Genomic DNA, 26,027 nt, shown 5'->3' with positions numbered 1-26,027 from the left:
CAGCTGGAGAAAAGATGAGCGCAACTGTAGACAGGAAACATTTATTTTATCAAACCTATACAAGCAAAATGCATCAAAATGGCACCATTGACAGCATGTCATCTGACAGAGAGTACAGTAGATCATAACTGATATAACTGACATGAAATACAAGTTTAATTCCCATAACTTTGCAACAACTGAACATTTTATTTACACCACATCTACATGAATGATGAAAGACAGCAGTAGTAGTAAGGAAGTTGTCCTCTGACCCCGCTGTAAAAAGACATCAGTCATACATAGTGAGGTGAAGCTTGTCCATGTGCTCTTGTAGCAATCAGTGGATGAGAATCATTTAAAGATGGGAAATGTGTTCAAATCCATATCGTGTCAGTCATTTTGATGAATCTGTAGTATGAAGGATTATCGAATTGGATTTAAAGTTTAAGGTGGAGACAAAACCTGTAGACTGATGTGAGCGGGGCCCCACTGCTACCGCAGGTCCCCTCTTAAAAAGAAGACAGAATCGTCTGTAGGCGAACAAAGTTTATTCTGGTGCTGCTCTCCTGGGAAACAGCCCACATTAAGATTGCAGAGCCAAATCTGGTCAGACAGTTTAAAACCAAATGTAGTTATTTCACATTTCATAAGCAATCAATTTATGGTTAAGAGATAACATGTTTTAAAGCCCCCAACTTTTATTTCCATGTTATAGCAAAACCACTGTCGTAATTTAAACACCAACTAGAATCAGATATTTTTACATCTAATTTTAGGTCTGGCTAAAGTAAAGGCAGGAGGTCTTCTACTCAGACACTGAACCACATCTCTGAGAAACATTCAAATGTATGTAACACACATGGTTGCAGGTCTCTCTGTACATTTAATTTGGATAACTGGTTTCTGAAAATTGATTAAGTGCCAGAATCATCTTTGCCCAGAACCATTCAATGCTAACAAAGATGAAACATCCTGTCATCACTGGATGCATGGCCCTTTAGCATACTGACCATCAAATCATTTGTATTATTTATTACTCATCATCCCTTCTTTACCGCCAAGTGGCTCATTACCAGAGTGTCGGGTTCGATCCCTGCAACATTCCTGTGCAACATTTGTTCACTGCATGTTGCTCTGGATAACAGCATCAGCTAAATGTAACAGCCAATATTGCAGAGGAAAGTAGAAATGGTTAAAAAGACAATGAAAGTTCTTTGGTGAGTATTACTATGGGGTTTATGTCAAACCTAGTTTTGGACACTTCACTGTTCATGGAGAGGGTTTTTGTTATTTTTACTTTTTTTGTCGTTTCTCTTTCCAGAGCCCATTCACATCCCACGATATCGATCAAGGGTCAGTATAGGATGCACAAGGTACCTAAACCTTCTGCATCTGTATGAGACATGTTGGGTAGCAAGACTCACCAACCAACCTAACCTTAACCATAAACTTAACCACTGCTTTATCACTATGTAACCTGCATGTCATTAATATTCACACATTAGGCCAAACCATCCCAGGAGAAAAATCCCGACGCCGGGAAGAGAAGCTGTAGTTGTCCAATACTTCTGCAAGAGGTTTAACATTGGAGATGTGGCATGTCTCATCGATATAGTATGTTGTGGCATGAGAATGTGTTGCCTTCCAATGCCTGCTCATATGCAAAGTTCACTGGTTTGAACATCTGGAGTACCAGTGTCAGTTGCAGAGGCCTGGGCTCAGTTTCACAATAACAAAAAATCACACAATTTGCTTTGCAAGATGATCAAAGGATGGCAACGACTGAGGAACCAGGCCCAATTCATTGGGATGTTCAGTCTTGTGTATGGGCTTCTACCTGTGCTATGTGTCTTTGACACCTGCTCTTCTCCTCCTCAGGGAAAGAGAGGCGTTCAGCGCCCTTGGAGTATGCACCACTAGTCCTGAAAAAGGTAGAAAAACATAAGAAGCAAGAAGACATTCAGCACTATTTGGAAAATCAAAAGCAAATGTTCGAGGGATTTCTGGAGAAGTAACTGGTACGCAGGTCTCCTGTGAGCTTGGCTTTAAGGGGGGGAAATGGAGACAGCCTCAGCCCAGGCTCCATGCTGGGTGCATATTAAAATAACTGTCAGTAGACAGGAGCAGCTATTGAGGAAGACAGGGAGACACACAGAGTGACGGGTTTCAGCCTCGCACACTTACTGACACAGTATACCACTAAAGCTGGTTCAGCTTTAAAGTCTAGGATGTTTAGTGTGTGTGTGTGTGTGTGTGTGTGTGTGTGTGTGTGTGTGTGTGTGTGTGTGTGTGTGTGAGGCAATGGGATCTTAGGTTTACCTTCTGTACAGGTGGGGCCCAGCCAGGTGAGGGGGCAGAGGCATCGGCCATTACGTCCATCACACTGGGCCCCATGGGAACACTGGCACAGCATGGAGCACCCAGGACCAAAATGGTTTCCACTACAGTCTAAGTGAGCAAAATAAGAGAAAGAGTGAGAGCGCGCATGAGAGAGAGAGAGAGAGAGAGAGAGAGAGAGAGAGAGAGAGAGAGAGAGAGAGAGAGAGAGAGAGAGAGAATTGTGAGTGATACAGTAAAGAGAAAAGAATGAAGAGGTATTCTACAAGGTACACAAGAAAAGGGAGGGTATTTTGAAAAATCTTCCAACCATGCATTAACATTAGGCTTTGGATGGTTGGATGGTGGGAGGTTTTCCCAGTGGCATACAGTAAAAGAGAATCCCCTGTGGCATTTACTCCATATCACGAAGTCGTAAACAACAAAATTCCATTATGTATTTTGAGTCTACATCTCAGTGAACAAGATGGCACTCACAATGACACTACACACAGTAAGTGTGTGTCATTGTTTGACATTGTGTCATTCTGTGTTTTCATGTAGTTGTTTTTGAATAGTTTGATGGAGTTATGTTTATATATAAGCAAAGCATGCAAAATCACATTTAAAGTGACATTGCTGCGGTAACAGAGATGAATCATAGAGAAATATTGATGCTTCAAATTTGATGCGAGAGTTTATGTAAGGGATAATTCACGATGAGGACACAGAGGGGAAAGAACCGCCCAATGCAAAAAGTGTGTTAAAATCCTTTGTACCATAGTCATGGAGAATACTGGTTGCTGACTGGCTGGAGGTTGTGCATTAAAACCGCATAATAAACATGTAATTGGGCTAAAGTTTTAATCACTGTTCTAAATTCATACACTGGCCACAAATATGCTGTGTAACCATGGCGACAGGCTGATACAGTAGCAAGCAAAGTGAACATTCACAGTTAGCTTAGCGGCTAACTTTTCCTTCAAAACATTTTTATTCTGAATCCAAAACATTCAACAAAAAATAAGTGAATGCTTTTACTTTAATTCTTTGGTAAGTGACCATGGTATAAGCAGGATAAACTATTCCAATGTGTGCATTAAGGAAGGATTAATACAAGAAAAGGTGTGCATTAAAGAACGTTAACACATGCCGTTGAGGCTTCGCGTTGGGCGTTCCTTTGCCCCCGCATCGTGCGTTAAAATCCTTCATTTTAAAAGTTTAAAGGTAAATCACAAGCATTTCTCTGTCATGCCAAACATCAAATCATTTTGCCCTAATCACAAATACTTTTTTTTGTGAATCCCCCCTTTTTTCCTCCCCAATTGTATTCAGCCAATTACCCCATTCTTCCGAGCCTTCCCGGTCACTGCTCCACCCCCTCTGCCAATCCAGGGAGGGCTGCAGACTACCACATGCCTCCTCCAATACATGTGGAGTCACCAGCCGCTTCTTTTCACCTGACAGTGAGGAGTTTCGCCAGGGGGATGTAGCGCATGGGAGGATCACAGTATTCCCCCCAGTCCCCCGCCCCCCCAACAGGTGCCCCGACTGACCACAGAAGGTGCTAGTGCAGCAACCAGGACACAAACCCACATCTGGCTTCCTATCTGCAGAAATGGCCAACTGTGTCTGTAGGGATGCCCAACCAAGCCGGAGGCAACACGGAGACTTGAACCGGGATCCCCTGTGTTGGTAGGCAATGGAATAGACTGCTACGCTACCCAGATGGCCCACAAATATACTTTTAGTTAATTTTTTTTTCATTTAGGGAACAATGAATTTATACTGTCTTCATTACCAAGTGATGAAGAGGTTAACAAGACTAGGTTAAAACTTAGTATAATATGCCTGGACCGCAACTATATTTATTAAACAGCTGTTTTTGCATGACTACATTTAAAAAGTGGCTGTTTTGACATCAGCTTCATGAACGGCTGAGGGCGTAATAGAAAACTGTTCACACTGATTCCTTTTGAAAGAGCAACGGCCAGTGGGGAACCTCCATCACTTACTCATGGACCACTGCATGTGTAGGGCTGGCCCCGCTGTTGCTGTCCTGCCAAAAATAGGGATGCACTGATATCGATTCTGGTACTGGATAAGAGAATTGATACCAGGCTAAAAGAGAGTATTGGTATTGGAGATTTTACCCAACCAAAACTAAAAGCTGATGCCAAAAGCCATAAAATGTCATATATAAAAGCAAAATTTCTTGATTTACTGCATTTTTGGCCCACAAAAGCTGTATTTATGTAATGGTGGAAAAAGACTGATTCAATCTCAATCATTTTGCTCACTGAATCCAAACTAATGATCTAAGTCTGCACTGTTCAGCAAAAGTAATGGATCAGATCAGTACTTCATATCGGCAGTGAAAAAATTATATTGGTGCATCCCGAGTTAAATAGTAAATGTTGTCATCGTATGACAGATTACAAGTAACAACCCCATGACAAGACTTTACTATTTATTGTTTTTTGCTGAAATTGTAGCATAGGATGGGAAAGGTGGACTGTACCTTTTTCACATCTTTCTCCAGTCTGTCCTGGGGGGCAGGTACACTGTCCTGTGACTGGGTTACATGGCGCCTCCCCAGCACAGTCACATGTCTGCTGACAGCCCACTCCAAACCTTCCAGACTCACATCCTGAATGCCAAAATCACACACAAACACATACACACACACACACACACACACATGCTCACACATATGTACACATACAAACACAGATACAGTACATAAGTAAAAAAAAAACTTGGACATCTATAGACGGGCACACATACACCGACCAACACATTCACCCACCCACCCACCCACACACCCGCACACACACACACACACACACACACACACACACACACACACACACATTCTCAAATTCACACATAGAAACACACTTGCACCGAAATAAGTACAGTCAGATCTGGCTCTGTAGCCTGTGGCTGCCCTACAGCACCTTTGCAATGCTCAGTCAGCTCCTGCTGGGCTGAAGTGGCCATTTAGGCCCTCTCACTGTGGCTGAGAGTCCCTCAAGCAAGCAGGAGGGCACAGGGATGAAACAGAAATGCATTAAGCAGCAAGGAAACACCTGTCTCTCATCAAATAACCACTTCTGTCTGCCTTCATGCCTATTGGACTGTGTCTGCCTCGTCTGTCTGTCTGTCTGGTCCCTGAGATATGCACACACACATATATACTCACACACACACACACACACACACACACACACACACACACACACACACACACACACACACACACACACACACACACACACGAGTTTCTTGTTTTATCTTATTTATACATGCTCATATCTCCCAACATAGGTCCCAAGAGGTTAGTGGTGAGTCAAAGGTTTGGTAAAATGCAGTAGAAGACTTGGGAATTGGGCAGTAAAAGGGTATATAATCCAGCACAAAGACATGTTAGGTCTACTGTATCTTTGAAACAAAAAAAAACAATCTTTCATATTTTTTGACAAACATTGGTGAGGATCATCCTCTTTATCTATGAGCTAACCTTTACTGCTAGAGACACACTTATCTTACTCTCTCTCTCTCTCTCTCTCTCTCTCTCTCTCTCTCTCTCTCTCTCTATATATATATATATACACAGTTAAGGTCAAAATTATTAGCCCCCTTTATGAAATCAAACAAAACCCTTAACTTTTCCATGGAAATGACCATAATCAAAAGTGTTTATAATTTAATTGCTCTCAAAAGAACAAAGACAAAATCTCCACTAAGCTTGATTCAGATATTTCACTGATGCGCTGAATTGAAAGAAGAAAAAACAAAAATGACAAGGCCAAAATTATTAGCCCTTTGACAATTAATAGTCAATAGTGTAACCTTTCTGACTCACAACTGACAACAACCTCTTATGGTAGTTCCTAACTAGGTTGGCAGATGCCTCCTGAGGGATCTTAGCCCATTCTCCCATGGCAAATTCTTCCAGCGCATCCAGATTGAGTGGTTTTCGAGCATGGACATTAACCTTGAGCTCCCGCCACAGATTCTCAATAGGATAGAGATCTGGGCTCTGAGAGGGCCACTCCAGGGCCTTGATTTTGGTGTTCTTCAAAAGGTTTTGGACCAACTTAGATGTATGCTTTGGGTCATTGTGTTGCTGGAAGACCCAGCAGCGACCTAAAGCTAGACTGGCAGCAGATTTCTTTATAGTATCCTTCAAAATGTCAACATAATCTCCTTTTTTCATGATCCCATGCACCCAAACAAGGTTCCCTGTGCCTGAAGCAGCAAAACAGCCTCACAGCATTATGCTCCCACCACCATGTTTAACTCTGGCAACTGTGTTTTTAGGGTTGAAAGTCTCTCCCTTCCTTCACCAAACAAAAGCAACATCCATGTGCCCAAACAGCTCAAGTTTAGTCTCATCAGACCAAAGCACAGATTTCCAAAAACTCATGCCCATGTTTCAAATGTTCATGGGGAAACTTCAGTCTGGCTTTGATGTGCCGCTGTGTGAGCAATGGAGTTTTTCTTTGACGATGACCTCGAAGCCCACCACGATGAAGAGCCCTCACAACAGTCTTCCTTGAAACATCAAGTCCAGAAAAGGCCAGTTCAGCAACAATCATCTTGGCAGAGATCCAGGGATTGTTGTTGACATCTCTGACTATTTTCCTGTCCAAACTTTTTGAAATCTTGCACTTTCGACCATGCCCAGGTTTTGTTTCTAACAGAATTTGTCTCCTTGTGCTTTGCAATGATGCAACATACTGCTGTTCTGCACACTGTGAAACGCTTGGAAATGGCAGTATATCCTTCCCCCTTAAGATGAGCATCCACTATCTTCTTTCTGAGTTCCAGACTGATTTCTTTACTTTTTGGCATGATGAAATTACTTCTTACCAAGAATTTAAGAGTAGGCCCCCTCAATCAAGTGTTCAAGTGCCACTAGACCTGATCATTGGAGTCCCTTAAGTAAAGTTCAATGGTGATTTATTGCTCAAGTATGGTTTGAAAGCTGATAGATTGCCTCAGGTGTGTTTTGAAAGCAAAAAATCACATGGGGGCTAACACCTCAAATTTCACTACATTTGATATAAAGCAAACCTGAAGATTTATTTTACATTCCAAAATGTATCAAATAGGGGCCTTAACATTGATGAATGTTTTACTATTGTAACTTACACTAATAAGTAGACACATTAGCCCTTGGCTAATGGGTCGGACCCTTTAGTCGACTGGTTAACGTTGTCGCCCGCGGTGCGGGAGATACGGGTTCACGTCCCGGCTGTGGCGACGGTTCCTGGGCTGCCCCCCTGATTCCCTGCATTGTGGGTAATATGCAAATGAACCCCCTGACTCCCAGCAGGAACACTCCAATAGAATTCACCACACTGCCCCCTTCCTTGAAAGACCATTGTCCCGTTGGCCTAACCCAAATCCCATGTGGATGGGTCCATTCACCATGAGGGTTTCTTCTGCCAAGCACCCCTCCCATCCCGGGTTGCTCCCTGCAAACAGGCTGCTGATGGATGATGGGGGTGGCACTGTATCCGCTGTGTCCCAGCCCCCACCCTTGACATCACCGCTGTTTCCGTTCCTGGCCAGGGAGGGCAGCTCTGTAAGCCCAGTGTCCCCACCCTGGCCCAAAACAAGGTCCTCTGGTGGTAGCTCCTTGCTGACATCCAGGGAGGGTGGCTCTGATCCAGCAGTGTCCTTACCCCCTCCCTGGACACCGGTAGCCTGGTCTACAGAGGAAGAGGGGTCTGGCACCCCACCTCCTCCCACTGCACTTTCAGTCCCCGCTTGGTCGCTGTCCCGGCTGACGTAAGGTGTGAGGAGATCTTGGTGAAGGATGACTATCTGAGGGCGGCTGTGCAGCTTTACTCTGTAGGTAACCTCTGAGATCCTCTTCAGGATGAGGCAGGGCCCCTCCCAGTTGCTGTCCAGCTTTGGGGACCGTCCCTTCTTTCGCTGTGGGTTATACACCCATACGTTGTCCCCCTGCTGGTACTCTTTGTGGTGGCAATGTACATCATAGGCTCTCTTCTGCCTTTCCCCCGCAGAAGCCATATTCTCTTGAGCAAGCTGATGAGCCAATCCATGATGATGAGCCAGATTCTGATGAGCCAAACCATGCCCAGGTTTGTTTCTAACAGAATCTGTCTCGTTGTGCTTTGCAATGATGCAATATACAGCTGTTCTAGACACCATGAAACGCTTGGAAATGGCAGTATAGCCTTCCCCCGTAAGATGAGCATCCACTATCTTCTTTCTGAGTTCCAGACTGATTTCTTTACTTTTTGGCATGATGAAATTACTTCTTACCAAGAATTTAAGAATAGGCCCTCTCAATCAAGTGTTCAAGTGCCACTAGCCCTGTTCATTGGAGTCCCCTAAGTAAAATTCAATGCTGATTGATTGCTCAGGTATGGTTTGAAAGCTGATTGATTGCTCAGGTGTGTTTTGAAAGCAAAAAAAATCACATGGGGCTAATCATTTTGAGCACCTCAATTTTCATTACATTTGGTATAAAGCAAGCCTGAAGATTTATTTTACATTCCAACATGTACCAAGTAGGGGCCTTAACATTGATGAATGTTTTACTACGTAAAGTTTTATGACTGATGCAAACACTGGGCAGAATTTTAAGGAAATTTTCCATAGTTCCTTGGGGGATAAAAATTTTGACCTTAACTGTAAATAGCAAAGGCAAAGGTGGCAAAGGCAAAGGAAAAGGAGTATGGGGAGTTGTATGAGAGGTTAGACACTAAAGGAAGGAGAAAAGGACTTGAACCGGTTAGCTAGACAGAAGGACCGAGCTGGGAAGGATGTGCAGCAGGTTAGGGCGATCAAGGGTAGAGATGGAAATGTGCTGACAAGCGAGGAGAGTGTGCTGAGAAGGTGGAAGGAGTACTTTGAGGGGCTGATGAATGAAGAAAATGAGAGAGAGAGAGAAGGTTGGAAGATGTGGGGCTAGTGAATCAGGAAGTGCAGTGGATTAGCAAGGAGGAAGTGAGGGCAGCGATAAAGAGGATGAAGAGTTGAAAGGCAGTTGGTCCTGATGACATACCTGTGGAGGCAGGGAGATGTTTATGAAAGATGGCAGTGGGGTTTTTAACTAGACTGTTTAATACAATCTGGGAAAGTGAGAAGATGCCTGAGAAGTGGAGAAGAAGCATACTGGTACCGATTTTCAAGAATAAGGGTGATGTGCAGAACTGTAGCAACTACAGAGGTATAAAGTTGATCAGCCACAGCATGATGATATGGGAAAGAGTTATAGAAGCTAGGTTAACAGGAGAGGGGATGATTAGCGAGCAGCAGTTTGGTTTCATGCCACAAAAGAGGGGCAAGAGTATAGAGAAGGCCAGAAGGAGTGACATTGTGTCTTTGTGGATTTAGAGAAAGCATATGACAGGATGCCGAGAGAGGAGGTGTGGTATTGTATGAGGAAGTCGGGAGTTGCAGAGAAGTATGAAGGAGTGGTACAGGATATGTATGAGGGAAGTGTGACAGTGGTGAGGTGTGCGGTTGGAATGACAGATGGGTTCAAGGTGGAGTTGGGACTACATCAAGGATCGGCTCTGAGCCCTTTCTTGTTTGCAGTGGTGATGGACAGGCTGACGGACGAGATCAGGCAGGAGACTTCATGGACTATGATGTTTGTGGATGACATTGTGATCTGTAGCGAGAGTAGGGTGCAGGGGGAGAAGAGCCTGGAGAGGTGTAGGTATGCACTGGAGAGAAGAGGAATGAAAGTCAGTAGGAGCAAGATGGAATACCTATGCATGAATGAGAGGGAGGGCAGTGGAATAGTGAGGATGCAAGCAGTAGAGGTGATGAAGGCGTATGAGTTAAAATACTTTGGGTCAACTTTCCAAAGTAACAGGGAGTGCAGAAGAGAGGTCAAGAAGAGAGTGCAGGCAGGGTGGAGTGGGTGGAGAAGAGTGTGAGGAGTGATTTGCAACAGAAGAGTACCAGCAAGAGTTAAAGGGGGAGGTTTACAAGATGGTTGTGAGACCAGCTATGTTATATGGTTTGAAGACAGTGGCACTGACGAAAAGACAGGAGGTGGAGCTGGAAGTGGCAGAGTTGAAGACGCAAAGATTTTCATTGGGAGTGACAAAGAAGGAGAGGATTAGGAACGATTATATTAGAGGGACCACTCAGGTTGGACAGTTTGGAGACAAAGCAAGAGAGGCAAGATTGAGATGGCTTGGACATGTGAGGAGGAGGGATGCTGGGTATATTGGGAGAAGGATGCTGAATATGGAGCTGCCAGGGAAGAGGAAAAGAGGAAGGCCAAAGAGGTTTATGGATATGGTGAGTGAGGATATGCAGGTGGTTGGTGTGACAAAGGAAGATGCAGAAGACAGGAAGGAATGGAAACGGATGATCCACTGTTGCGACTCCTAATGGGAGCAGCCAAAAGTAGTAGTAGTCGTGTTCTGACCCCAGCTAGGTGTTACATTATTGTACTGAATACATGCTCTTTTGTATATTAACTGGATTCTCTTCCAGGTGAGAGATGCACACAAAAAACTCAACTTAGAACAAGATTCCTCCCTGCTCTCTATAACTGCATGAGAACTGAAGACGACAGAACTGCCCATGCTTTGTTATGACGTTAGGTGTTACAGTGCTGCCCTCTATTGGTTGTTTTAGGTACTGTTAGTTTCACCAGCTGAGAGTCCATTTTGTTTATCTTCCGTTTGGCTCGTTGTGAAGCAGTGTGTGTGAAATACAGTCTGTTTTTTTTTCGTTTGAACCTTGGAATAGATATGTCTGTAAGTATCAGCATTTACATGTTAGATCCGAAACGTAATTTTGTAAGTTAAGTTACTTATTACTAGAAGACGTTTCTTGTTGTCTTGATGTTGCTAGCTAACCTATTTTAGCTAACTCCGAAGCTCATTCAAGCTGACAGCTCCCTAGCTAGCATCTGAATAATTGATATACGTTCTCATGTTTGCTAAGTTCTTATGCTAGTTTATTGTTTGGCTGTCTATATCTGGATAACTCTAAAGAAATTAATGTTATTGTTAATTGTGACATGTTATATGTCATGCTAAAAAGCAATTTCATGTAAGCTGTATGTGTTTGGTAATCTGTACCCCTTTGTTTGTATTTTCAGTTTTACAATGTTGAAACCAGTAAAGCCACACTCTGAAGACGGGTTTATTGAGGATTCTTTTTGTTAGCTATCTGTCTAGCCTTGCTCAGACGCAATTGCAAGGACAGAATAAGTAGTATACAGTGCATCCAGAAAGTATTCACACCACTTCACTTTCCCCACACTTTATGTTACAGCCTTTTTCCAAAATGGATTAAATTACCTTTTTTCATCAATCTACACACAATACCCCATAACGACAAAGTGAAAAACGTTTTGCAGAATTTTTTGCAAATTTATTGAAAATGAAAAATTAAAATATTGCATGTACGTAAGTATTCACACCCTTTGCTATGACACTCAAAAATTGAGCTCAGGTTCATCCTGTGTCCACTGATCATCCTTGAGATGTTTCTATATCTTGATTGGAGTCCACCCGCAGTAAATTCAATTGATTGGACATGATTTGGAAAGGCACACACCTGTCTATATAAGGTCCCACTGTTGACAATGCATGTCAGAGCAGAAACCAAGCCATGAAGTCAAAGGAATTGTCTGTGGACCTCCGAGACAGGATTGTATTGAGGCACAGATCTGGGGAAGGGTACAAAAAATGTCTACAGCTTTGAAGGTCCCGAAGAGCACAGTGGTCTCCATCATTCGTGAATGGATGAAGTTTGGATCCACCAGGACTCTTCCTAGAACTGGCCGCCCAGCCAAACTGAGCAATCGGGGGAGAAGGGCCTTGGTCAGGGAGGTGACCAAGAACCCGATGGTCACTCTGACAGAGCTCCAGCATTCCTCTGTGAAGATGGGAGAACCTTCCAGAAGGACAACCATCTCTTCAGCACTCCACCAATCAGGCCTTTATGGTAGAGTGGCCAGACGGAAGCCTCTGCTCAGTAAAAGACACATGACAGCCCGCTTGGAGTTTGCTAGAAAGCACCTAAAGGACTCTCAGACCATGAGAAACAAGATTCTCTGGTCTGATGAAACCAAGATTGAACTCTTTGGCCTGAATGCCAAACGTCATGTCTGGAGGAAACCAGGCACCTTGCTAATACCATCCCTACAGTGAAGCATGGTGGTGGCAGCATCATGCTGGGGGGATGTTTTTCAGCGGCAGGAACTGGGAGACTAATCAGGATCGAGGGAAAGATGAATGGAGCAAAGTACAGAGGGATCCTTGATGAAAACCTGCTCCAGAGCGCTCAGGACCTCAGACTGCTGCGAAGGTTTACTTTTCAACACGACAACGACCCTAAGCACACAGCCAAGACAATGAAGGAGTGGCTTCAGGACAAGTCTGTGAATGTCCTTGAGTGGCCCACCCAGATCCCAGACTTGAACCCCATTGAACATCTCTGGAAAGACCTGAAAATAGCTGTGCAGCAACGCTCCCCGTCTAACCTTACAGAGCTCGAGAGGATCTGCAGAGAAGAATGGGAGAAATACCCCAAATATAGGTGTGCCAAGCTTGTAGCTTCATACCCAAGAAGACTTGAGGCTGTAATCGCTGCCAAGGGTGCCTCAACCAAGTACTGAGTAAAGGGTGTGAATACTTATGTACATGCAAAATTTCAGTTTTTTATTTTTAATAAATTTGCAAAAAATTCTACAAAACCTTTTTCACTTTGTCGTTATAGGGTATTCTGTGTGGATTGATGAGAAAAAAAGGAATTTAATCCATTTTGGAATAAGACTGTAACATAACAAAATGTGGGGAAAGTGAAGGGATGTGAATACTTTCCGGATGCACTATATGTGTGTGTGTGTGTGTGTGTGTGTGTGTGTGTGTGTGTGTGTGCATAGCCATTTTCATCTGCAGTCTGAATACTTTCCGGATGCACTGTATATGTGTGTGTGTGTGTGCATAGCCATACAGGCTAATTTTCATCTGCAGTCCCTTGCAGGTTGATAACTTATTAAAAAAAACATTAAAAACATACAAAAATCACATAAACACGGACAAATTGTAAAACAATGACATAACCACTACCCCCAAGTTATGATAGCATATTTAATTGTCCATTAACCACTGTTTTATAGATTCGGAGAAAGAGTTGAGAGGTGTGACGTTCCTGAGTTCTGTGGGTTTAGTGTTCCAGGTATGTGCTGCTCAATAAGAGGAGACTGACTGTCCAAAGGTACTTTTTCTTTTTCTATATGGTATTTTAAAATCCCCTCTGGTAGATGAGTTTTGATTTCGTTTGATGAATTCATTGACCGGAGGGGGTGTCAGTCCATTAAAACTTTTATATACAAGCAACAAAAAAAATATAAAAAAAAATATATATATATATATATATATAAAACTTTGTTAAAAGCAATACTCAATGGTAGGGATAGTGCTCAACAAATAAGGAGCAAAATAATCCAGTTAGTCAAGTAAATTCTCTATAAGACACTACAAACCTGTTTCATGCCATAAGCAATCTTGACTAACGGGATTATATATATATATATATATATATATATATATATATATATATATATATATATATATATATATATATATATATATATATATATATATATATATAATATCTCATCATCAGCTGCTTCTCTGGGGTCAGGTCACGGTGACAGCATGCTAAGTAGGGCACTCCAGACATTCCTCTCCCCAGCAACACCCTCCAACTCCTCCTGGGGGATCCCAAGGCATTCCCAGGGCAGATTGGACATGTAGTCCCACCGGTGAGTTCTGGGCCTACCCCGCGGTCTCCTTCCAGTTGGATGTGCCCGGAAAACCTCCAAAGGAAGGCACCAAAGAGGCATCCTAATCAGATGCCCGAACCACCTCAACTGGCTCCTTTCAACGCGAAGGAGCAGCGGCTCTACTCTGAGCTCCCTCCGGATGTCTGCGCTCCTCACCCTATCTTAAGGCTGAGCCCAGACACCCTATGGAGGAAAGTCATTTTAGCCGCTTGTATCCACGTTCCAACCCTCACCTATGGCTTGTACTGTCTTGTAAAGACATTACTTGACTCACTGGAATATATATATGTGTGTGTGTGTGTGTGTGTGTGTGTGTGTGTGTGTGTGTGTGTGTGTGTGTGTGTGTGTGTGTGTGGCATGAAACAGGCTTGTACTGTCTCATAAATAATTTTCTTGACTCACTGGATTATTTTGCTCCTTATTTGTTGAGCACTTTCCCTACCGTTGAGTGTTTCTTTTAACAAAGTTTTATATATATTGTAACGTGCATAGACACGCTGGCCACTGGCTGGTGGGTCTGACCCTTGAGTCGAGTGGTTAGCGATGTCTCCTGCGGTGCGGGCGATACGGGTTCGCTTCCCGCCCGCGGCAATTTCTGTGGTTGCGTGGTCCCCTCGAATTCGCTACATTGGTGTCAGAAGTGGGATGGTGAGACTGTAAAGCCATCGGAAGCGTATGCGCCCAGAGGCGTGAAGGAGCTGATATGCTTAAGCGCGGGGACGCGCTTCCCGAAGGAGGGGGGTAGTGTAATGTGCATGGATAAGTAGACACGTTGGCCGCTGGCTGACGGGTCTGACCCTTTAGTCGAGCGGTTAGCGATGTCTCCTGCGGTGTGGGCGATACGGGTTCGCGTCTCGGCCGTGGCAGTTCCTGTGGTTGCCTCCCGAATTCGCTACAATTTATATGTATGTGTGTGTGTGTGTGTGTGTGTGTGTGTATGTAGGTCAGGTGAATTGGCCATACTAAACTGTCCCTAGGTGTGAATGTGTCAGCCCTGTGATGGCCTGGCAGCCTGTCCAGGGTGTCTCCGGCTGCAGCCTAATGACTGCTGGGATAGGCTCCAACTTCCTACGAACCCGATTGGGCTAAGCAGCTGGAATAATGGAAATTTTATATATATATATATACTGCTCAAAAAAATAAAGGGAAAACCCTAAAAACACAATATAGACCTTGATGAATGAAATATTTCAGCTGAAAATCTTTATTTATTAGACAGAGGAATGTGTTTAGAGCAAAATAACCTAAGAATGATCAATGGAAATCAAAATCATTAGCCCATTAAGGTCTGGATTCAGAATCATACTCAAAATCAAAGTGGAAAATGAGAACATAGGCTGATCCAACTTCTGTGGAAATTCTTCAACACGATTCAAAATGAGGCTCAGTAGTGTGTGTGGCCTCAACGTGCCTGTATGCACTCCCTACAACGTCTGGGCCTGCTCCTGATGAGACGACGGATGGTCTCCTGAGGGATCTCCTCCCAGACCTGGATCAGGGCATCGGTCAACTCCTGGACAGTCTGTGGTGCGACATCGTGTTGGCGGATGGTACGAGACATGATGTCCCAGAGGTGCTCGATTGGATTCAGGTCTGGGGAACGTGCAGGCCAGTCCATAGCATCAATGCCCTCGACATACAGGAACTGCTGACACACTCTGGCCACATGAGGACGAGCATTGTCATGCATGAGCAGGAACCCAGGGCCCACTGCACCAGCATATGGTCTGACAATGGGTCTGAGGATCTCATCCCGGTACCTATTGGCAGTCATGGTACCTCTGGCTAGCACGTAGAGGTCTGTGCGGCCCTCCAAGGATATGCCTCCCCAGACCATCACTGACCCACCGCCAAACCGGTCATGCTGGAGGATGTTGCAGGCAGCAGAACGTTCTCCACAGCGTCTCCAGACTCTCTCACGTCTGTCACATGTGTTCAGTGTGAACCTGCTCTCATCTGTGAAGAGCACAGGGCGCCAATGGCGAATCTGCCAACCAAGATGTTCTCTGGTAAAAGTCAATCGGGCTGCACGGTGTTGGGCTGTGAGCATAGGCCCCAATTGTGGACGTCGGGCCCTCATACCATCCTCATGCATTCTGTTTCTCACTGTTTGAGCAGAAACCTGCACATTAGGGCCTGTTGAAGGTCGTTCTGTAGGGCTCCGGCAGTGCTCCTCCTGTTCCTCCTTGCACAAAGGACCAGATAGCGGTCCTGCTGCGGGGTTGTTGTCCTCCTGCGGCCCCCTCCACGTCTCCTGGTGTACTGGCCTGTCTCCTGGTACCTCCTCCATGCTCTCGACACTGTGCTGGGAGACACATCAAATCTTCTTGCCACAGCACGCATTGATGTGCCATCCTGGATGAGCTGCACTACCTGAGCAACTTCTGTAGGTTGCAGATACCGCCTCATGCCACCTCTAGTGGTGAGGGCACTAGCAAAATGAAAAACTAAGCAAAGATCGGCCAGAAAAGATGAGGACAGGCAAATGGTCTGTGGCCACCACCTGCAAATCCATTCCTGTTATAGGGGTTGTCTTGCAAATTGTCTAATTTCCACCAGGTGGAAATTAGACAATTTACCAACAGGTGAAATTGATTCACAAATCAGTGTTGCTTCCTAACTGGACAGGTTGATATCTCAAAAGTGTGATTGACTTGGAGCTACATTGCATTGCTTATGTGTTCCCTTTATTTTTTTGAGCAGTGTATATATATATATATATATATATATATATATATATATATATATATATATATATATATATATATATATATATATATACACACACATACATACATACATACATACATATGTGTGTGTGTGTGTGTGTGTGTGTGTGTGTGTATACAGTGCATCCGGAAAGTATTCACACCCCTTCACTTTCCCTACATTTTGTTATGTTACAGCCTTACTCCAAAATGGATTAAATTCCTTTTTGTTCCCATCAATCTACATACAATATCCCATAATGACAAAGCAAAAAAGGTTTTGTGGAAATTTTTGCAAATTTATTAAAAATAAAAAACTGAAATATTGCATGTACATAAGTATTCACACCCTTTACTCAGTACTTGGTTGAGGCACCCTTGGCAGCGATTACAGCCTCAAGTCTTCTTGGGTATGAAGCTACAAGCTTGGCACACCTATACTTATGTATATATTATATATATGCATGCATGTATGTATATGTATGTGTGTGTGTGTGTGTATGCGTATGTGTTCGGCGTGTATAAACTTAGCACAAAAAGTAAGAACATTTGTGTTTAGTAGATTATTTCTTTGTTATAACAATGCTTTTTGGCAATAAATCTTATATCAGGCACATGATTGTCAGCACCTGGGGTACCAGAAGCTCAAAACAAGAGTCAATAGCAACAGCAAAATAAGCTGTTTGGCATCGGCAGAGAAGATTTGGCAAAGTTTTCATGGGTGCAACCCACATACTCGGCTCTGCTGCTCATCCCACAAATGCATGTTCCTTACAAATGTGGCACCATTTAAAAGGGAAATAAACAGGTTTTCCAACGGTATAAGATTTATTGCAAAGAAGCAATGTTACAACAAAGAAATAATCTAACAAACACAAATTTCCTTACTTTTTGTGCTAAGTATATATATACTATATATATATATCTTACCTTAAGAATGAATGTTGAATGTTTTAATGAGGGTAGTCAGGTGGTCCAGACTAATAAAATCTGTACTGCAAGTCTACAACGACTGGGCTTTGAATCTTTGGCTTAGACTACCCTGTAGGGTTTCTCTCTTCACAATTACTCTATCCTTCTCCAATGTAAACGTTCTAAAACGCAGCAAATTCCTTGGAGAATTAACTTTCCATTATCTCAGAAATAACAATATCTCACGCTGTTATAACACATGCTACAATAGAGCTGTTATTTTTCATTATCCATCTTGCATTGCTGACAACATAAAGACAGCACTCACGTCTCTGACACTGTGGTCCTTGGTAGCCTGGCGGACACACACAGATGCCTGCCACAGGGTCACAGTCCTGCCCCACTTTACAGTCACAAGGATGGGTGCAGCCCATGCCAAAAAACCCAGGCGGGCATCCTGAACAAAACAAGATGAGATGAGACACAGGACATGTCTCTAGCTAGGGTTTCAGAACTGTTGCGACATGCAAAATCAGTCCAAATTTGGGATTTCAGGTTTTCAGTCAGAATTTGCCTTTGCAAGATCATGTATTCAGCCTGCATCCTGTTGTTTCACTCACTGTATGATTCCTTAGATAAGAAAAGTCAAATGGTTCACATAAAAGTTTTCTAAAGAGCTGAACACATGCGAGCGAGAAACACATGCGCAAACACACACACACACACACACACAATAAAATAACACATCAGTTAAAGCGCATCAGCTACATTATTTATGTACTATAATTATTAAGGCATACTGTGTTGACAGGAGTGGCCGTAGTGTCCAACAGTGCAGCTGCAGCCACCAGTGAGGCGGTCGCAGGTTCCATTGTTGTGGCATGAACAGTCCATTGCACAGTCAGCCCCATACCTTCCCTGTGGACAGGCTAAATACACACACACACACACCAACGGGATGTAAAGATTGTTTAGTTTAACGTTTCACAATTTTATTTATTTTCTTTTAGGGAAAGATAATGAATAACAAAATGTCAGCAGTCCCTGGAGCTCACCATCAAATAGTAACCTAATAAAGTGTTCTCTGTGACCAGACCAACCAGAATAATCAAAATTCTCCATGTAAAGAAATGCAAACACCCACACATACTTGGAGAGAATATAATTAAAGAGGAAAAATATTGTTGAATATTTTATTAAATTAAGATATTTTTTTCAACTGTAGAGTCTTTTACAATACAAGGGTTCAGAGGTAACTGTAGATATGAAAAATTGAGCCGCCATACTTTCCATATTTCCTTTATAACAAGATGGCCACTATTGATAATACTGTGGTTAAAGTGTGCATGATTATGCTGGTGAAAGCTTGGACAGACAGCATCGAGGAGGCTACAAATGATAACCTTCAAACTCCAAGATAGTGTTATCACAGTAAAGTCCTAATGACAAGAAAATAAAAAAATCACCTTGACCTGGAATATTTGGTATGTGGTTCTGATATTCCTGAGTAGACCCACATGGTTGTGGTGATTCTCCTTATTTTTTTCCACATTTAGACTCATTTCTGTTTCAGGATTTACCCGTGTCACATCGTGGTCCAGTCCAGCCCAGTCCACATTTGCAGGACCCATCAATAGGATCGCACAGTGCCGCGTTCTGACAGCTGCATGTGTTTCTACACTGCGAGCCATAGCGCCCCCTAGGACAGGCTGGAGAAACAGTAGTGATCAAGAGCACGTGAGAGCAAGACATGATTTACCAGGTCAACCTGCTACAGTGCAATTTAGATACATTAGAACACACACACACACACACACACACACACACACACACACACACACACACACACACACACACACAAAAACACATACACACACACATACACACACACACACACACACACACACACACACAGAAAACACACACACACACACGACCACTTTCAAGTTTATTTAAGCAACAGTTCATTAGTGAGATGGTAAAGTGGTCTAATTTGGCCCTGATATAAAAGAATAATCGTGTTTCTCGGGGTAATTTAGATTGGGAAAACAATAATCAAATCGTCTTTGATTTTCCTGTTTATTTATTTGTTTCTTTGCCAAGTCTATCGACACGGAACATGGAGAGCCAGCTACTTATAGGTTTCTGTAAACATTCAACAAGTGAAACGTAAGAGGTGGCACGTCCAAAGACATGTTGGCCGAATAGAGAGAGAGAGAGAGAGAGAGAGTTTAGCAAAAGCAGCAATGGAAAGTCCCGTTTGCAGTCCGGTGGAACAGCTGATAAACGGAGAGATTAGGAGGGCCTAACTCTGTGTCTGCTCCAAAGGAAAAACAGTTCTCTGATCATCAGAGCCCCTCATGCTGAGGAAATGGAGAATTTGTAACTTAAATACACAATGAAAAAAAAAAGTTGAGAAATACACCCTCAAGTTTCCTGGTTGTTTTCCCGCTTGTTGGTAAGATCTTCCAGCTTCTGCCGAACTCATGGTGGGAAATGACTTATACCGACGACACACGTCAAATTTATTGTTAACTCAATGAACACTAATGTGAATAGACGAAGAGTTAAATGATCAAACCTGGCTGTCTGTATGATACAGTTGGTATTGGACAAGACAGTGGGCTTCTTGTCTTGACTTCTTTTAATTTCTTGTGGCACAGAAAGAAATAGATAATCCATCCCATTTGTCAATCCTTATCCAATGCGAGGGTTTAAGGACAGGATGTTGTAGTGCTGTAAAGCCCAGTGAGGCTAATTTGTGATATTGGGCTATACAAATAAGATTGACTTTCCTTCCTTCAATGATGCAATGTTATAAAATCCTACTGCAAACTGTTGCTCCACTATCATTGCATTGATAGCTGTGTGCGGTGATTATTTTTGCTGTTAAATATATCAAAAAACGCAAAGCTCAGCGTTTTCAGTTTTTATTTTTCAAAGCCATCCAGCATGCCGAATTTCGCCACAAGAGGACACTGTTACATAACCTCATACGAACAGGAACAACTTTTGGATCCCTGGAAACATAAAATCCGGGTGAAAATCAGTTTAAAAATCTTGGTATTTTTTGGTGAAAATTGGTAAAAACCAAAAACGCTGAGGCTTGTACATATGCTACTCAGACAAGATAGTTTTCACACCTCGATGTCAGTCACCAACAATGCTGTGCCCAATGATAGCTATATTTCAGGATGAAATGGATATGAGTCACTTTCGATTCAGTCATTTAAACTGAAGAAAGAAGAAGAAGAAGAAAGAAAGACACTTTATTTGTCATTGTATTCTTACAATGAATTTGTTGTCTGCATTTAACCCATCCTATTGTATAGGAGCAGTGGGCAGCTGCAGCGCCCGGGGACCAACTCCAGTTCTTCTTTCCATTGCCTTGCTCAGGGGCACAGACAGGAGTATTAACCCTAACATGCATGTCTTTTTGATGGTGGGAGTAAACCAGAGCACCTGGAGGAAACCCACACAGACACGGGGAGAACATTCAAACTCCACACAGAAAGGACCTGGGATGGCCTGGGGTTTTGAACCCAGGACCTTCTTGCTGTGAGGCAACAGTGCTAACCACGGGGCCACCGTGCCGCCCAATACCAAACAAGTAATCATAGCAGTTACCATATGCATTAAAACAGAGAAGGTAAGGCTCTATTCAGGGATGGTGTTATTATTCACTTTACACTTGGCTATTGTCCTCACCTTGTTGGCAGAGTGGTCCTATGCTACCAGGGGAACAGGTACACCTTCCAGTCACTGGGTGGCATTGCCCTCCCACCCCACAAGAGCATATTTGGCCACAGTCCTTCCCATAGTATCCAGTTGGACAACCTTTGGGAAAAAAAAATATTTTGCTGACACTCCCAGTATGACAGAAAGTCTATCAGATTACATAGTAACACTCTATAAGGCCTTAGTGGTGAGTATAGTAACTGGATCATGTGTTTCCATGTTATGTGACTACGGGCTGGAACATGCAGCTTTCATCTTTTTTTTTTCATTCACTCGAGTATCTAACTAACTATATTGATCAATTAATTAATAAATGCATGCACAACCAAAACCAACGAAGGAGGGTAGAATGCCTGTCACCCATCCTCACTCACATCTTAGTATGACCTTAAAACATCTAATGGATGATGTGTAAGATGATCTTTCGGATGGACAGCAGATAATATGAGATACTCGCTAATGTTAGATCTTTATAATACTATAACGCAGACAGTTGTACGATGTCCTGACTCACCTGAACTGCAGTCGGCTCCAATAAACCCGGGTGGACACTGGCACGCTCCAGTCTTGTAGTCACAGCGACCGCCATTGGTGCATCGGCATCTTGACTTGCAGTTCAGTCCATACGTCCCCGCTCGACATCCTGGAAATAAAGAAAAGACATGAAAATGAAAAAGAAAGAAATGACACGTGAAACTTTATCAATATTTGAGCATCAGTTTCTCAGTATTACTCAGGGTTAAAGTCAGAGACAATGACAGTTTTGGTTGTTTTTTTCATGAGCATTTTGGTATTCGTCAACTACTTAATCTAGATCTTGCTACCATAATGTAAAGTAACAATTTGGTAACTTGCAGTAAATGGTAAATGGACCACATTTATAAAGTGCTTTTCTAGTCCACCAACCACTCAAAGTGCTTTACACAATGTACGCCTCACATATTCACTCATTCACACACACATTCATACACTGATGGAGGAGGCTGCCGTGCAAAGTGCCAACCTGCTCATCAGGAGCAGTTAAGGGTTCAGTGTCTTGCTCAAGGACATTTCGACACGCTCTCCGCAGGAGCCGGGGATCAAACCAGCGACCTTCTATTTACTAGACGATCCGCTCTACTTCCTGAGCCATGCCGCCCCAAGTAAACAGCTAACTTGCTTTTGGGAAGCTACAAACGGGGGACGATTAGCTTACCTCACAGACATGTCTCTTTCATTTTGCCCTGCCTCTCTCTCTGTTCATCTCTGTCCTGATGTGCGGCTACTTTAACGAGCATGACATGATGCATGTCTCTTGTTAGTCTACACTGACAACAGTAAACTACTTACGTAGCTCACAACGTGCCCCGTAATAACCAGGCAGACAGCTGCATTTCCCAGTGACAGGGTGGCACTGCTCTTGGTCTCCAGAACATTTGCATAGCTGGCTGCAGTTTTGTCCATACATGCCAGCTGGACAGACTGAAGGGGACAAAACAGTTAAAGGACATCACCAAGACATTACGTTTGGGACAGAATGTGGACAGGAAAATTGTTGTTTACTCTCAAAAAAAAAAAAAAAAATATTTGTTTCTTTAAAAAATGAAAAAAAGTAGTCGTTATTATATTAGCAATATTTGATTACAGTAGAAAGTTAAATTTGCTTGTTATCAAGCATGCAAGCATGGTGTTAAAACTTTGAATAATAATTCTAAAATTTGGATGGGATTTGGACTACAGATTGTAATCCAATAATAAAGGCCTTAATGCATTTAGTAATTTGAACTAACAGAACGGGAATGGGATACCACTTTCTTTCACTCCATTTATACTACTTGCTGAACATATGGGAACATTTAATACCAACTGGTTACCATGCCCTTATTGCCCAGAAACTTCACTGGTGCCCCCCTCAGACTCATTTATGCACACACACACACACACACACACACACACACACACACACACACACACACACACACACACACACACACACACACACACACACACACACACACAGACCCAATTGATGCTCACAGACACATTCTTTCACACACAGTTTCTATATACATACACACACATATCATCATCACAGTAATGAAGGCAGTCTACAGACGATCAGTCATGGCAAACAAGATTAATCTGAGAACCAAACATATTTCTGGTGGGACCGCAGCACTTAGCAGTTCAGCCAAGCAGCAGTAGGCAGAGCAAGGGGGGGACAGATAAGAAAGAACTCCAGACTAAAGAGGCAATTACGACGCTGTCATTATGCATGTCTGCCTTGCAAAAGCCCTTATCCGCCACTGAGGAGACAAAAACAATGCCTTCTGTTTTATTTGGCAACCAGTGTGTAACATTTATCAGATGTCTGGGGAGTGTGTGAGGAGAGGAGTGGGGGGTGTAGAAAGAGAGTGGTGAGGGACAGAGGCATTTTACAGCCACTCTTACAAAAACCTAGAAGGAATAAGACATATGATAATAAATACGAGTCGGTCAAAAAAAAATCCACAACTGAGGATTCTCATGGTTCTGCAGGTGCAAGTGCAATTCCAAGATTGAAAGAATTCTCCCAAGAGGAATAGGGAAATTTTAATTAGCATTCGCATAGTGAGTCACTTCATCCCGTGATGCATTTCTTTCTAAAAGGAAGTGCTTTCTTCTAATGATAGTGGCTCCATCAGCCAGGCGTCTATATTCCCCTAGTGGTTTGATATAGTATGGTAGTGTCATGTGCCAAGGGCTCTTTAATAACTAACTTTATATAACAAACACTGATGGGAATCTCTGAAACTGCCTCAGAGAGAGCATTTTCCAGTGCCATTATCAAGACATGCAGCCCAGATTATCATTCAACTATCAGGTTAAAATATTGACCTCTCCTAAGTGACCATTATTCTCACAAAACTAGTAGAAAAAACCTCCCCACCATTACAGTGCCACCTATAGTAAGAGAAGTCTTATGCAGGTGTATTGAAGACTTGTAATGTTGGGATCTGGATTTCATTCCTCTAACATGAGTGATTGGCAATAGAGAACAGCCCCCCCCCTTACTCTTTTCACAGCCATTCCCAGTGAGTCCAGCAGGACAGCCACATCTCCCTGTCACGTGGTGGCAGGGCAGCCCGGCCATGCATTGACACTGCTGGGCGCAGGAGGCCCCGTAAGACCCTGGCAGACAGGCTGGGATTCAACACATACATCCGTGCACATGTGACGCATCATCATGATCATCATCATCATCACACACACACACACACACACACACACACACACACACGCAGTTATTTCATATGAAAGCCTGTTTCCAAAAAGCCTGTATTGATCAATCCCTATTTCTCAAACCAGATCATGACTATTGGTATTAGCGTTTCATATTTGATAGGATACTGACTAGTTAGGGTTTTTTTTTTCTTACATGTCAAATGTACACTCACGTTTGCCACACCTGGCTCCTCTCCATCCTGGTTTACAGTCACAGTGTCCCGTCACAGAGTGGCAGCTCTCACTATGGACACAGTCACAGTTCTGCTCACAGCCCTCCCCATGATATCCTGTGGGACAAGCTGGAGCCACAAACAACAAGCATTAGACTCCAAAGAAAAAGAAAACATAGATTTTTTATCTTTGTTGGGGCTATGCTCTTTTTTTAGGCTGGCCCTACAACCTTGAATGCCGCTGAGTGATCATGTTTGACACGATTGGGCTGCTGGATCAGGTGATCAGTAACATCACTGCAGTTACACAATTGGTCGGCCAAGCGCCGAGAGCTATGAGGGAGAGTGCACAGTTAAAGTGTCCCAAATAATAATCACTCACAACACAAAACACTCACTGGCGAAATCACAAAAGGATTGTGCGGCTTCTGCGGTCGCTAAACCTACACAAATAAGACAAAAAGAAACCATGTAATTCTCAAAGCACCCGCAAAGGGTGAAATGCACCCTGAACTGCGCTACCAGGCAAATAGCGTCACGGTGTTCCGGTGCTATTTGCACATATTTAAATTAGGTAATATGCATACAGGGCCGCCGCTCCCATAACACGCATCACGCACTGTACATAGGGCACCAACTGCCGGAGGGGGTCACCAGAATTATTTATTTATTTATAATTTTCATAATGATTAATTATTCAAATTTAAGATGAAGCACAATTATAATCGGTATCATAAGACCATTATAGGTAATACAAAGATATACATATTTCCTCGAAATAATAAAATGAATTATGGTGCCCCCCTCCTCCTCCTTCCTATGGTCTGTAACGATTGCACCTAACAAACTCAAGCCTGGCGCTAACTTAAACTTGAGCTACACACTACGGCTTCAAAAAGGCAACAGGAGTCGGGAGCAAAGAAGTGAAAAAGAAGCAGCAGCAGGATGACACTTGCAGGTATGTTTTAGAAATGTCAATTCTTAAAATAGTGTAAAGTGCTTATTTTAGCCTTGGAATGCATAACATACATAGCCTAATGGTAGGAAACATCTTGAGGCAACCAGTTAGCTAAAGTTAACAAGCTAAAGATCTTATAACGTTAACTGCAAACAAATATCTCATAATCTTTAACGTTACCAGCATTG

At 43.0% G+C, this 26,027-nt stretch overlaps 1 protein-coding gene across 1 annotated transcript in view; it reads right to left on the bottom strand.

The window, feature by feature from the left end:
* Window positions 1–1,824: 1,824 nt before the first annotated feature.
* The window catches only part of megf6 (multiple EGF like domains 6), a 206,303-nt gene continuing 182,100 nt past the window's right edge, over window positions 1,825–26,027 (bottom strand). Inside the window, exons 28-38 of the mRNA XM_056282899.1 lie at window positions 24,882–25,010; window positions 24,499–24,627; window positions 22,795–22,926; window positions 21,980–22,108; window positions 21,436–21,564; window positions 19,308–19,436; window positions 18,528–18,656; window positions 18,056–18,184; window positions 4,820–4,948; window positions 2,302–2,430; window positions 1,825–1,904 (exon numbers count right to left, since the gene is read on the bottom strand). Coding sequence (XP_056138874.1) covers window positions 1,825–1,904; window positions 2,302–2,430; window positions 4,820–4,948; window positions 18,056–18,184; window positions 18,528–18,656; window positions 19,308–19,436; window positions 21,436–21,564; window positions 21,980–22,108; window positions 22,795–22,926; window positions 24,499–24,627; window positions 24,882–25,010 — 1,373 coding nt within the window. The remainder of the gene's footprint in view (window positions 1,905–2,301; window positions 2,431–4,819; window positions 4,949–18,055; window positions 18,185–18,527; window positions 18,657–19,307; window positions 19,437–21,435; window positions 21,565–21,979; window positions 22,109–22,794; window positions 22,927–24,498; window positions 24,628–24,881; window positions 25,011–26,027) is intronic.

The sequence above is a fragment of the Lampris incognitus genome, chromosome 7 (assembly GCF_029633865.1).
Source record: "Lampris incognitus isolate fLamInc1 chromosome 7, fLamInc1.hap2, whole genome shotgun sequence".
Classification (NCBI taxonomy): Eukaryota; Metazoa; Chordata; class Actinopteri; order Lampriformes; family Lampridae; genus Lampris; species Lampris incognitus.
Note: the sequence above shows the minus strand (reverse complement) of the source record. Positions and strands in the feature narration are given on the sequence as shown.